The sequence below is a fragment of the Pezoporus occidentalis genome, unplaced genomic scaffold (assembly GCF_034315485.1).
Source record: "Pezoporus occidentalis ecotype Australia unplaced genomic scaffold, CSIRO_AGI_Poc_V1 ctg16, whole genome shotgun sequence".
NCBI classification, from domain to species: domain Eukaryota; kingdom Metazoa; phylum Chordata; class Aves; order Psittaciformes; family Psittacidae; genus Pezoporus; species Pezoporus occidentalis.
In genome coordinates, this window is record NW_026913425.1 from 2,200,252 (window position 1) to 2,215,223 (window position 14,972).

At 42.0% G+C, this 14,972-nt stretch overlaps 1 protein-coding gene across 7 annotated transcripts in view; it reads left to right on the forward strand.

Annotated features, from left to right (window-relative positions):
* MAST4 (microtubule associated serine/threonine kinase family member 4) overlaps positions 1-9,282 on the forward strand; it is a 275,284-nt gene extending 266,002 nt beyond the window's left edge. For all 7 annotated transcript variants that reach the window (XM_062612321.1, XM_062612322.1, XM_062612323.1 and 4 more), the window contains 3 exons: positions 1,170-1,306; positions 1,969-2,147; positions 2,976-9,282. In XM_062612321.1, the coding sequence (XP_062468305.1) occupies positions 1,170-1,306; positions 1,969-2,147; positions 2,976-6,844 (4,185 nt within the window). In that variant the 3' untranslated portion in view covers positions 6,845-9,282. The remainder of the gene's footprint in view (positions 1-1,169; positions 1,307-1,968; positions 2,148-2,975) is intronic.
* The last annotated feature ends 5,690 nt before the right edge of the window (positions 9,283-14,972 follow it).

Below are 14,972 nucleotides of genomic sequence, written 5' to 3' on the forward strand. Positions count from 1 at the left end.
AACAAACCCCCAACTTTTTAAATGAATAATAGTGTCTTCGCTTTTCACTATAGCTCATTGTATTGCAGATTTTATGAACTCTTTCAAGCATAGACGAACATAGGTCAGAATTATTTTAGACAGATGTATATTTATTTCCTATACTGTTAACAATTTATGGTTACATGCAGAGCTTTGCCTGTGAAGGAAGCTGCTTGATTATGACAGAAGATTGGAAAGCAGTGAAGTAATGGGGAAATAAGAATAGCTGAGGAAAGATTCAAAATACAGTTTTCCTTAAGTCTTTTATTTTCCTTCTCTGAAACCAGGAAAAACTTCCAAGTTTTCCAATTTTATAAGAAAAGTGTAAGAGAAAATTCTGTAATTTTAGGCAGTTGGGTGTGCACTTGTTTTCTGTGTCAGATAGAGAAAAAGAGAAACTTAACAACCCTGTGCAGTACTTACAAGAGTAAACTCAAATTGAGAAATGGTTGAATGTGCTGTATCATAAATTAATTTGGGCTATTGGAATTACTTTGAAAAGAAGTTCACTGTTGTGAAATACAGTGGTGGGCAGGATGTATGGATTTCTAAAACATAATATGGGCATTTCCAGTTTGTTTTATTGAGTCATCTGTTCATGAAAATGGTCCTAAAAAGCTTATTTATATTTATTATCTCTTTTGAATCATAGAATGGTTAGGGTTGGAAAGGACCTTAAGATCATCTAGTTCCAACCCCCCTAAGATAAAAGAATTGTTTGGGATTGATATTGTCAAGTTCTCCATCATCATTGTAACAGTTGGTATTCTGAGGCATGAATGGCAAGTGAATGGACCACTGGGCAGTTACAGCTGTTCTTTGTGGCAAGCTTTCTGTAGATGCTTTCAGCTTTAAAAAATGCAGTCTTACTCTTCTCCTGTATAGCTACAATTACTGGAATTTCTTCTTGTCCTGAAGCTGGAATGGAGGAAGTTGAGGAGATTTGCAAAATTTAAGAGTTGTCCAGCCATCATTTATCTGATGTAAATTGAACTGGCAATGCCTGTACATGGCTACTTCGTACACTAACAGCTCTTAACTTTGATGGAGTCCTTTCTCATTGCATTCACATTGGTGGTGTAGCTTCAATTTAAGGCAAAGTTGTCCTGTATTACTCACACTTAAAGGTTCCTCCTCCATTTTGGCAGAGTGGTAACAAAGTCTCAGTAATGACAACCCCTTTTGAAAATACTTCAATCAAGACAGGACCTGCCAGGCGAAACAGCTGCAGGAGCCGAATGGTCAGGCGCAGTAAGAAAACCAAGAAGAAAGAATGTTTGGAAAGGTGAGTAGTGCCTTTGTCTCACGTTTACATGCGTGTATATATACATAACAATTAATATAAAGTGTGAAGTTAATAGAGTTCTCTCCCTTGTCTTCTCCATCCTTTTACTTTCTTCTGTGAGATCCTATGGTTGTAACATGCCCTTCCGATTCTATTTTGCCTAAGTTAGGTCTGTTAAAATAAAAAAAAAAAAATTTTGTGTGGCATACCCACAGCTAAGAGGAAGAAAGTGAATAACTGAGATTGCATCTTAATTTGATTTATCTTTTTGTACTTGTTCAGTTAAACTTCCCAGTGCTAAGTGTATGGGCATTTTTAGTTTGATGATACACATCACTAGTAGTTTCTACATATTTCTTCAGTTTTGGTGGGGTCCTTAAATTAAGAAAATTAAGATTTATACTCATAAGGAGCTAGCTATTCTTCTGAAATACAGTGAGTGAATTTTAGTACAGATTTAGTTACAATATCAGTCCCAACTGTTGGCAAATCAGGGTATATGCTAAACATCATCCTCTACACTGTGGTCATTTGTTCTCATGTAAGCATAGATTTGATAGTTGCTTTTCTGGTGTAATGGGAGGAGAAGCAATGTCAGTTTTTAAGAGTTTTGCCTGGCGTAATAGTATCTTCTGATTAATGCCATGTTTTTCTCATACTAGGAGAAGATCCCTCTTTAAAAAGCTGGCCAAGCAACCCTCTCCTCTTCTTCACACCAGCAGAAGTTTCTCCTGCCTGAACAGATCGCTTTCGTCAGGGGAGAGCTTGCCTGGATCCCCAACCCACAGTTTATCACCTAGGTCACCAACCCCAAGCTGCCGCTCTACTGACTTCCCATCTGGTGAGTGTGAAGGGCTGGAGGGCAGAAGAAGAGGATGTGAAGTGTATTCTACTTGTGAGCCTCCCAGACCTGTTAAATACTCTTGTAAGAGTAGTCAGTTCTGACAAGCGTAATCATTAAACAGATGGTTTCTGTCTGGAAAAGGGTAAATGATTCCTGATGCAAAATCAAAGGTCTTTTCATGATATAGTAGCACCTAAAAGGCTGCTAACTTTGTCCTTGAGTTTAAATCCAAGTCCAGTGCTGTAAGTTGAGTAATAAACAGTTTGAGATCTGGGTAAAAGGTAGACTCTTGCCTAGGAGAGGCTGATTGATAAAAGAATGAAACTAAGGAAAAAGTTGCTATATAATGGAACTAGCACGGGCACTCATAAATGCAGATTTATTGCTGAAAAGGTAGGCTGGGTTCTGAAATATGCATTTTTTCTGGCTCCTAAAAGTCTGCTTCTTCTTCGTGTTTTAATTCTGACATTATTTTAGTGTGTACTAAATTTAAGTGCTGTTGTATGATCCTTTGACAAACATAAATTATTTGGAAAGTCTTGATCATTGCTTTGAAGTGGCAGAAAACAGTAACTGTTCTATTTAAATAATGAGAAGTGGTAATTTGAAAGGGATGAGGAACAAAGGAGGAAAGAGACAAATAGCAATGTAATTGGATTGATAAGGGTTTTACAGTCCAGTCACACAAAACCTTCCAGATTTTGCAACATTGTGAGAGCAAATGGCACATAAGCATTTTGAACTGGTGCAAGTTCTGTCTCTCACTGAGCATTTAGACAAGATTCATAGATCTTGCTAATCTTTGTTTGTTTCTTCTTTTTGTAGGTACTAACTCTTCCCAGAGTAGCTCCCCTAGCTCAAGTGCTCCCAATTCTCCAGCTGGTTCAGGGCACATAAGACCCAGCACTCTTCATGGCTTGGGTCCAAAGCTTGGTGGGCAAAGATACAGATCAGGAAGACGCAAATCAGCTGGCAGCATTCCTCTCTCTCCTCTTGCACGGACACCTTCTCCAACACCCCAGCCAACATCCCCTCAGCGATCTCCATCACCATTGTTAGGACATTCAATTGGAAACACAAAAATAGCTCAATCTTTTCCTAGCAAAATGCACTCTCCTCCAACTATTGTAAGGCATATTGTTAGGCCAAAGAGTGCAGAACCACCAAGATCTCCCCTGTTAAAGAGAGTCCAGTCTGAAGAGAAACTTGCTCCCTCTTATGGCAGTGATAAGAAACACTTATGTTCACGGAAACACAGTCTGGAAGTCACCCAGGAAGAAGTGAATAGAGAAATGTCCCAGAGGGAGGTAACTCTTCAGAGCTTAGAGGAGAATGTATGTGATGTGCCATCACTCACACGAGTCAGGCCTGCAGAGCAGGGCTGCTTGAAACGACCCATCTCCCGAAAATTAGGTAGGCAAGAATCCATTGATGAGCTAGACAGAGAGAAGTTGAAGGTCAAGATAGTTATGAAAAAACAAGATTTTGCTGAAAAATCAAATGCTGCTGTACATGAATGTGGCAGTGAAGCAGAAAATCCCAATACCTTAAGACTGGAAGAAAGAGACAAAAAAACATTCCAGAAGGTTTTAGAAAGATCAAATCAGTTTGAAACAAAAATTGTAGCTTTGGAGACCCAGTCAGCTGGTGGCATACTCAAAGACACCCTTCAAAAGAATGCAAACTTGAGATCAAATGATGGTGTTGCTTTAGATGCGCACATGCTGTGTCATGGGCCTTTGCCTGATGAGCTGGGTTCTATTTCTTATGACTTAAAAAGAATTTCCCCTCCGTGTACACTGCAAGATGTTCTGCCTCAGTCCACTGACAGGGTGCTAAATGGAAAGGGAGAAAACACAGATAAAAATGTACCCACAAAAGAATTTGTCAAACTTGAAAGATTAGATGGTAAACTTGTAAATATTGATTATCGTAGAAAGAAAGTGTCCATTGAAGAAAAAGATGACAGTGTCTGTCCCATGCTAAAACCTAAATTGACATCAAATGTTCTTGAATGCCTTCAACTTAATACAGGAATACCCATAAACGTACAGCAGGATTCCACTGCAGTTGCTGATGGTAGAGCTTTTATTGGAAGTGCACATGCTGCTCAGATTAACTCAGTTTCTTTTGTTCCTCTCAAGACCTTGAATGGCCGAGCAGACATGAATGTGGAAAAGTCAGCCCTTATTTCCAGTGAGACTCCTGTCAGAAAAAGTCCCTCAGAATATAAACTTGATCCGAGGTCTGTTTCCTGTTTGAAGCCAATAGAAGGCACGCTAGACATTGCCTTACTTTCTGGGCCACAGGCTTTGAAGACTGAACTGCCTTTGTGCATTCTGCCAGAAGGACAGAGCACCAGCAGTGATGGGGGATCTCCTAAACCCCCAGCACCACAAGGGAATGGTGGGAAGGCAGAACTGGCCTGTCAGAAAGAGCAGTTGTTAAGCTATTCAAAATCTGGCAAAGTCAGTGTATCAGAGCCTCAGATTTTGCAAGCAAGCAAGAGTTCTCCAAATTTGCCACTCACCCCTGTGGCTGCAGAAGTGCTGACAGAGAAAAAGGTTTCTAGTCCAGCTGCTAAAGGCAGTATTTCTGTTACTGACGCTGTTCAAAAGAAAGACATCTCCCCTTCAAAGCAGAAGGACAGCTCAGCAGATGTGAAGTCATGTGTTACACAAAGTCAGAGCATTAAAACTACTCAAACATACTCCAAACTTTCTGCTGTCCAAAGCACTCCTGAAAAAGCTGGTGGAAAAGAGAAGCAAAAGGAGTTGCTGGCCGAACAGCCAGTGGCCCAGAGAAGTTGTGAGCCTATTTCTGCAACAGTGGAGGTGATCAGAGAGCCATCTCTGAAGGCATCTGTCTCAGATGTCCTGATAACGAGCTACTCGAAAAGCAGTGAAAAAAATTGCTCTGATTTTGCCATTCCACCTCAGATGCAAGGAAAAATGCAGGCAGCTGGCCCCAAGGCCCAACCTAAGGATGGCAGAGAGTCACTGAAACAGCGAGGTACAGATGACAGCAGTGTTGCCGGTAGTTTCATGGAAGAGGATATAAACAAGCAGAAAGTTCTCATTGAGTCTAAGAAAATTATTGCAGAGTCAAAGATTGAAGCTTTTCCGTCCAAACGGCCTGTGCAACCCTCAATGGATGGTGGTCCAAAAAATGAAAAGTCTGCACCGGTTTCCTCTGTGCAGAAAGACAATGCCAAAGATTTAGGAACAAAAGTTCAGGAACAGCTCACTGACGTAAGGCTTCATATTACTGAGAAAGAGCAGTCCAGCCAAGTTCCTCAGCAGCAGCTTAGCACTTCAAGGTCCCCGGCTGTGAGAGACGCTGTAAGCAGAAAATGTGCTGTAGATGTTCATGTAGGTATTCAAGAACACATGAAGCCTGCTGCCGCATATATGGAAAGCAGCAGTAATAAACACAGACCAGCCTCTGATACAAGTTCTTCTAAGGCTAAGTACTTGGATAAACAGACACTGTCACAAAAATCATTCACTCCAACCATAAAAGAAAAAGAAACTACTATTCAGGTGTCTACCAGCTCCCGGAAAGATGGGAAACATGCCAGTAAAAATGTGCTAAATCCCCTTTCTTCTGTTTCAGGCTCTGTGGAAAAAATGACCACTAAACATGGGCAGGCTGAAAGGCCTATGAGTTTGGAGCGTGGCTCAGTAGCCACCCTCCAGATGAGCAGCATCACTCCTGACACCAAACCCAAATCCTCTACTGTCGACCCCATATCAGCAGGCCCAGAGAGTTCTAAGCAGGTGCAGAGACAAGAACCAGGATGCTTGGGGGGATATGGTGATCAAAAGCAACTTCACCTCAGTGAAAAACAAACCGTGTCTCCAGAGTTTTCCACTGTGAAAGACCCTCCCTTACTGAGCAAACAGACAGACAGGAGTCCTGGTGCTGAGATGATCTCTTCAGACAAAAGACCTGACGGAAAAATACGCACTGACGCACTTTATGTTCAGCTTGACAGTGGGAAAGTAGAGCCTACCCTTTGCCTCATGAGCTGCGATGCCAGAGAGAAAGGAGCAGAAAAAACAACTGCTAGTAGCAAAAACTCTCAAGAGTCAAAAGGGAAGGGACAAGTTAATCAAAAACAACCAGAGAATGCAAACAAGCAGATCACAACGTCAGCTGCCAGTGGGCAGAGTTCTTGTCGTGTGGCTGCAACACCAGGAAAGCCGCTGACTCGTTCAGCCAATTTCTCTGAATGTAGACAAGAAGTCTCTATTTCGTCTTCAGCGAAGAGTGACGCATCTTCTACAAAGGTTAAAGCAGGTTCACCTGAGCTTCCTGCGGCCTGCAAGGAACTAAATAAGAAAGGCACCTCTTCCGCAGGGAGTGGTAAGGCAGAAATGACTAAAAGCATTTCACTGGTGGCCTTGCACAGTGTTGCTGTTGTAGCAGAAGCCCACCACCCTGCTTCAAACCTTGGGGGAAAGCCTGGAAGTCAAGAAAAGTCTTCTTTTGTTAACACTGGGGATGTAAAGGGAAAAGACGCTGTTCAGACTCAGCAGTCTGCTTCAAGAAAACAGAATGTAGGTAAAGATCTGTCCAGATCAGCAACCGTACCTGACCGCCCTAACGCACTTTCTGACGACAAAGATTCAGCTCGGCAGCGGCGAGGAAAAGAGGCTCCACGGAGCAGTCCTCACAAAAAATCCTGTTAACTGTAAGACCTGGCCGGTGTGAATTCAAGACTTGCTGAACTAATGTCAATATATTAGACTGCCTTTAAACCAGCACTGTGTCTTGTCTTTGTTCTGCGAAGCTTTCATGTCACTGAAGAGCGAGAATAAGGGGATATATAAAAACAGGACTCTTCTTTTTTTATTCTTTTCTTTTTCTTTTCTTTTTTTTCGAAATGCCTTCCCAGTTGTAACCGGTAAAACTGTTACCATATAGTATTTGTACAAGAATACCTTTACAGCTGAGAGCTGTTGAAGAAAAGATCTCCTCTGTAAATACCTAGCAATGTGTTTGGGGTTTGAATGTAGCATATGTACTTTGCTGCTGATTGCATTGTTTACTCTTCCCTTTTTTTAAGATAGTTGCTTTGCCACTTATTTGCCATGCTCAAATATAAAACCAAATTATTGAAACTCTGACCTCTGACCTGGCATGGACATGCACAAGCATTGGTCTGACTGGAAAACAAAAACAGGCCAAATTTTTACTTGCTAAAATCTTAGCTAGAGGTTAAAAAATCACTAGTAGAGAATAAATACAGTGACTTATTGTGAGTTTTTACATGTATTTTTAATAATCTAATTTTGATAGTACTGTACCTGGTTGACTGATTCACCAGGTGTAACACAAGACCTGACTGCACCTCCCTGCTGCACAAAGCCTGTCTCTTAGAGCACGTGTCATTAAAGCTGCAGGAGGACCACTTGGATATGAAGGCATCCCAGCCAGAGTTGTGTTCTCTGGTGAAATGGTGGTTCTCATCTTGTCTGTTTGGTGACCTTCACATCAAGGCTGAGACTGAAGTACTTGCTGTGTGCTTCACTTTTGCTGCAGTTCTCTCGAGTTCCCTGAGCTTTTTTTCAATTTAGACCCTTGCAGTGTGAGGCACAAGTATAAGCACATGACTTGCAGTACTAGTATGTTCATTCCTGGGTTAGTACATTTAGAGAACACATTATCATGGCACATAGGTCTGCATAGTTAGCTTCATACAGTTTAGATTTTTTTTCTGTTTTACAACAAGGTAAAAAGGAAAAACTGTTTTACTATCATCTTCAAAAATGTTCAGGACACCTGATACGTTTTAATACATAGCTGGGGCCTTATGTTCTAGACTTAACTTGCTATTTTTAGCAGGTGATTCTGGGTTTCACATTCATTTCTGAATGCATTGAGTAGCTCCATGTGTTTCATACAATAATCTTTTTATTTGTATGCAAAAAAATACTGTAATTATAAAAGAAGCATTTTGTAACAAAGGAACCTGTTGGAGCTATTTGGTGCTAGAATGTGACTGTCTTCTTACTTTTGCTAAGCCTTATTTAAACTTTGTATACTGTGGAACATGTAGACTTTAATCATTTTAACATGGAGGTATTTAGTTTATTTTGAAGGATGAAAGGTAAAATCTGAAAGAGGAGCACTACAAAGTGCCCTTGCAGATGCATGTTTTTTAATGATTGGGATCAGTAAAATGGTGGGTTTGCTTATGTCTGTTCTATGTGCCCACAGTAGAGCTAGGACCTTCCCGTTTTGTCAGGGCTTATGGATTGTCTTTCTGTCTCAAAAGCTAGAAAATTATTCCTAAAAGCACAGTGTAATCTTGACTTGGAGGTTTGTATGACAGCTGACAGTGTGCAGAATTGATTTCCCTCTGGTGAAAATTATATTATACTGATTAGTTGGTTAGATTACAGCAAACCTTTCATGGAAAGATAATATCACAAACAAGTCCTTCTGATTTTTCATGTGGCACTAGTACATTCATACTGCCTTTGATGCATTCACAGAGGAGCTAGTGAACAATGGATAATGTTTCTTGGGCAGTTTTAAAGATAAAATGGTCTCAACATTTACAGTTCATCTGTGCTTTGGCAGTTACTACAAATAAATGCTAATGCACTTCAAAATAACATTTCTGCCTGGAAGGTATTTCTTAGTTTACAGTCTTACGTATTTTTTCAGCCATCCTTTTGTTTCCTTTAAAGTACATCTAGCTTTTTTGTTTACAGTAACCTTTCTGTATATTTTGTATAGCTCATCATCACTTCTGACAACTAAGTTCTTTGCATTTTGGAAGTGTAGCAGTGCTTAAGCTTGTGTTATGTAGTACCTGTTTGTTGGTGTTTACCTTACCAGTGAGCTGTTAGAGATCTTCCTGCCTGTGTTCTACTTGGTCAGTCTTTATGTGATTGTAGATCTGATGTGTTCTTTTGTAGACTTCCTGCTGTAGATTCCTCAGCCTACAAAAAAAAAATACCAAGAAAAAAAAAATTGTTAGGGTCTGTGCAATAAAGTGTTTGCAGTCTTATTTTCTTTAAGAAACTCCTTATGGATGTCATAATTGTTATATATTGAACACGATTATTTATACTTATGCAGTTGGATAACATTGAAATAAAAATTCAGCATGAAACGCTGTTACGTTAGCATTTCTCCTTGAACTGTTTTCATTCCTGTAACTTAGGACACATCTCTGCTGTGCTTGGAGACAGACAGTTTTATATTCTTTCCTCTGGGGCCAGCTCAGTGCACGCCTTAAAGTACATGCTGCAAAGGATTTTACATGAGGAAATGCAGTTCAGTCTGAAGACAGAGGAGGGCTGCATAGCGGAGTATCTTGTCTCAGTGGCTGAAACTGCTGATGTGCTGTTCATAGGTAGTCACATGGCTATTCTGGATGGCATACCCTGACCAGTAAGTTAACAATGTCGGCAGGCTGTAATGTGACATTTAAATCTTTCCTCCATAATGTGTATCATCCATGACATTTAAATCTTTCCTCCATAATGTGTATCATCCATTACAATAGGAGCAGTGTCTATTAAAATACATACATATTCGCTATTCCATTGCTGGTAGCTCTGCATAGCTGCATGGCAGAGATTTAGTTTTGTTCACATTTTGCTATTGCATTGTTTTCTATGTGTTTTCCCCTGTACAGAACTCATGCAGTAGTGTTACAGCATTGCTTTTGGTGCTTTGCTCTCTATTTGAAAGCAGTAGGTGAGGGGAAGCTGCAGGTCACCCTTCAAGCTTTCCAACCTGCTGCAACCTAGCAGAAGGCAGATAGTCTGTGAAACTGGTGCACTGCAAAGGGGTATGATGAGTCTAGGATGGGAGAGCAGCAATAGGAAAAGCAGCCCAGAGGATGTGAAATGACCAGAGTTAAGGACTGGCTGTGCCATCCCTGGCTGTGGACAGCAGCAAACACTTTTTGTCCAGGGAGGCATAGAAACCTGTGTGCCCTGAATGAGTCTCCATAGTGTTTGTGGCCAGGGGAAAGGGGTGGTGTAAGGGGTTTGGGTCGAGGAAGAATTCAGGAAAGAAAGTTTACTGGTACTGTCTGGCATGGCCTATCATCCTCACATCTACTGTTGTAAGAAGAGATGGCACCTTGCCTGGAATGGGAATGGTCTGAAAGGGAAATGTGAGCACCCTTTTTCAGCACTGAACTCCCAGTATGCAGTGCTCCCTAAGACTCCATATTTTTCTCTTACGTAGTTTGCAAGACTTAGCAAGGATGTCAAGCTTGGATTCAGATAGTAGCTCAGACAGAATAGATCATAGGACGTGAAGATACTGGAGGGTATACTAGATGCACAAACGGTCCAGTTCATGGCTTAGGATTTATTTTTTTTTTTCCGCTGACTATAGTATTTTGATTAGCCCTGACCAGCTCAAACTCCCAGACATTGGCCAAGGATGGGTTTGAATGACCTGAGGGTAGGAAGCGATGCTAGGTGTTGTGGTTCAAGCTGCAAAGAGTTGAGAGCATCAGGAAGAGTGGAGAAGGCTGTAGAGTAAGAAGACTTAATGTAGGTACGTTCTAGTACACAGTAAACTCTTCAAAATGAAGGTGTGAATTAAATACAGGGGAAGAGGATGTTTGAGAGATCTGCTGGAGAAGGATGTCATCTGCTGCTGGGGGAGAATTTCCATAGTATTCGCCAGATGAGGAGGTGTGGTACGAGTGAGTGGTCGGGAAGGGATCTTGCCCGCTCTTTTTCCAGGTATGGGCAAGACCAGGGAATAAGAAAGTTCTTAAAAAGCGCATCATCAATATCAGGATTTTTTTTTTTTTCAAGTCAACAGATTTAGAAATTGGCCTCTTCAACCATCCTGTCCAGAGTTAAGTTGTCTTTAAAAAATTGAATTACCTCTAACTGATAGTATCTTGTTTAAACTCAGTTGAGGAAGAAAGAACTTGGCTTTGAGTCTCAGTTTCTCCAATTGAAATAAAGGTAAGTGCTCTCTGACGTCTCATTAGCCAAGATCTGCTCATGTTTCTTCTATGTGTAAGTACAGGTAACAAATTTTCCTTGGCAGTTTCATGTTGGACGGTGACTTCAGTGACATCTGCAGTTCAGGAGCCAGCATGGTGATGAGTTGAATCCTGTCAGACACCACTCACTTCAGGTGATTTCCTTGTTCTCTCTGTGTGCTGACTCCCCAGCTGTATCTGAAAATATCAGATATAAAAGGCTTGACTAGAAACCAAGGACTGTATCAGACCAGAGCTTGATGGGGTAAAAAAAATCTATGAAGAGATCTACTGTCTCTGTTTACATACTCGCCAAGTAATCCCAGAAGACTTAATCTTTAGATACTTCAAAAAGTTTTAAGATATAATCTGGATGGTTTTGGTGTATTATAGCCGTATATAATTTTTTCTTCAGAATAATCAATACCTGTGTTCAGGATTTGTGTATCCTGAAGCATACAGTGTATGCTGTTCAGCAGTGTTGTTTGCACGGTGTCCTAGGAATGACATTTTGTAGGCAAATAAGAAAGCAGAAATGATGCTGTAAAGGAAATCTAAGAAAATTAAGATGAAGAAATGGTCCTCAAAATTAAGTTTTGTGTAGAAGAAAACAGAAGGGTCACAGGAAAAGTCTACTTAATACCCTGTGTGTAAATAAATATTGCATAGGAACACATTCACCGTTCCACCTTTTCAGCCATCTTTTGAGTTTTAGCAAACCGAAGTCTACATGAGTTCACACCATGACACTGGGCACAGTTCCAGAAACTGGTGGTGGTTAAATCCTGGTTTCTTCTCTCCAAATGGAGAGGTATATGAGAAAGCATCACCTGAATATGCAGTTTTTCCCCCAAGTTGCTGATATTTGTGGATCTCCCACAGCTGATACTCGCAGTAATTTTTTGTGCCTGTCCCAGGCTATGAACTGCACCATGCTTTCTTTTAACTTCACTGTTTGTCTATCATGTTTCTGAACCCACAAATTTAAGAAGGAAACAATGGAATAAGCAGGTCTCTCTTGGATGGTGCACACACTGGTGTCAGGATCTGATTGGAAAAAAAAACCCTGTGCCAGACCCTGTTTCATTCGTGATCCCAAGAGTGAAATTGAGACACAAACAAGGACAAGTAATGTAATCGATCCATTGATTTGTTACGAAAAGACTACTATAAAAAGGGGGACATTATTGTAATAAAGGGGATAGAGATAGGACAGATTGGAAAAAGGATGGAAATGAAGCAAGCATTTGGGGTGCAGAGAGAGAGAGAGAGTCACCACTGTGGGTCCAGCGGTGTCCTGAGGATCTGTTGTCATCGTTGCCAGTGGTGGGAGTTCTCCTGGGTTTGTAGTCAATATTGGAGCAGTGTCCCCCAGGAGTCAGTCGTAGTCATTGGAGAGGGGTATCCTCATGGAGGTGTCCTTCTGGGGTCATCCCCTTAAAGGTACCTGTGGAGGTGTCCTGATGGAGTTGCCCTCATGGCGATGTCTCTTGGAGAGTGTCCCTCAGGGTCTGTAGTAGTCATTGGTGGAGAGTATCCTCACAGAGGTGTCCTTCTGGAGTCATCCTCATGGCAATGACTCCTTTCGTAATTACCTTTTCCGCCTTTTATAATGGGTTAGGGGGAGTACCTCTGTTCTTAATGTCACATATTACATGTTTCTGGTGGACCAGTTTTGCTGGCCTTACAGCCAGCTCTTCAACTGCACATGTCTGCACACACAGGTGTCTGCAGCAATTGTTGGGATAATGGGCAGCAATTTCTCACACCAGTCCTTGAGGTAATAGATGGAAGAGTCTTATCTCAGCTCTTTCCCACTCAACTCTCAGGCAGTGGATAGTGGAGTCTTAACTCCTCCCACTTCTGTCTCTGAGACAAAAGATAGGTGGAGTTCCATCTCAGCTTCTCATACCAATCTGTGAGACAATGGACAGTGGAGTCTGATTTCAGGTCAAGTCTTTCACAACTGCCATTCCTGCTGGATTGTTAGATAACACAGTTATCAGGGGTTGCTCATTTAACTAGTTGGATTTGCAGTGGGAGGGGAAAGCATACGTTGAACCCTGGGCTGACTTGTTCCCAAGGACAAGCCCGGGATTCCTCACAGACAGCATGGTTTGCTGGGTGACTGCTCCTTTAGAGCAGTCCTTGCTGAAGTGCACATCCTGCACAGGCAGCCCTCACAACTTTGGTGTTCTGTGGCTGGGCAGTGGGAGCACAGCACCTGCGGATGGGCTCAGGGGGAGGTTTATGTGCAGAGCGTGTCAGCGGCTGCAGAAACAGGGAATACAGGGATAAGCAGAGAGTTGTCAGGAGAGACAACGTCTTGGTTCCCCTAATCCAGGAGTGCTTATAGGCAACTGTAGAAGAAGCATCAGACATCTCCCCCTGCATGCTCTTGGGCAGCATATGGCTATAAAGGCAGGAGGAGGAAAAGCTGTGGGGTAAGGCAGGCAACATACGTGATGTGAAAGCATCTGAAAGCTGCAAGAATCCTGTTGTGTTTGTCTGATCAGTAACAGCGGCTTTTCAAGCAAGAAAGGTACTTCTTCCTTGAGAAGACCAAGCAAGGATTTTGACAGCCATATCTTCAGAAATGAGCAAAAACTTTCTAGTCCAGCAGGGATCTTTGAAATCTTAGCTCATCAGCATGTTAGGGAGGAAAATGTTGAGGAAATGCCTTTGGGGCAGGAGCTGAAGCTGAATGTGGAGTCCTGCATGGGAAGTGTTGAGAGAGGGCGCACCTTCCACATCTTGGTGACACACTGGAGAGCCTTACCATGGCAGGGCAAGTCTCCGCATGGTGCATCCTCTGTTGTGGAGACAGAAGGCTCATACTCTCTGAGAAGGTTGTGTCTATACGTGAGGGTTAGCCTGTTATTAAAGCACTAGTGCCATAAATCATGCTATGGAAACGTAAGGCAGATAAGCAGGCACACCCTTGGTCAAATGCACATACTCTGTCTTGCCACTGGGTTTATTCACATATAATGTCAGAAAAAGGGATTTGATTGTTCACTAAATGTAAATAATAAGTCTGTCTTTTTTTTCTGTCTGGCTGTTGTATATCCCACTGGAACAAAGAGACTCCAATTTCTCTCCAGGGATGCATGCAACATGGGGTAGCTGTCAGCACCAGGAGCACCGGTGGGATGAGGTTGCTGCTCCCACTGCACCACCCCCCTTTGCAGTCTCTGATTTTCTCTCCTTTACTCCTTCCAGAGGAAACAGTTCAGGCTGGCACAGGAAAGCCTCGTAGCTGTTGGTGTTGGGTTTTTGCCCTGTGCAAGCAAAGCATAGGGCCAAGCACCCATGGATTCTTGGCCAAATCTACAAATTTTATGGTTAGAGATGAAATCGCTGCTGGCCCCTGCTTACTATGGAGTCTAGGAAATCGTACAGGAGCAGAGCCTGTCCCAGGTGAGAGATGGGCTGAGGTTTAATGTCTGGGAGCTAAGGATCAAAAATACTTTACAGGCTCCCTACTCTGAGTACCCTGGTGAAGGGCTGCCCATTTTTCTCTCATAATGATTCAGGCACTACCAGTCTTACAGGAGTGGATCTTACGTGACTATGAATGTTGTGCCTGTTCTTCACAGAAAGATAAGTTTTCCTTTTAACAGACCCACCTCTTAAACAGCACTGGTTTTCAAGGGCATTAGACAGAGGTGGGTGTTTGGTTGGTTTATGTTTGGGTTTTGTCTGTGGGAGTGGTGGTGGGAGTTTGGTTTTCTTTTTTTTAGTCATTGGATCTTCCCTTTACAACTGCATTAACTGTAGTAGCTGGGGCACCAGGGCTAACACTGAGTTGAACTGGGATTTCTCTGTCAGACAAGTTACTCATG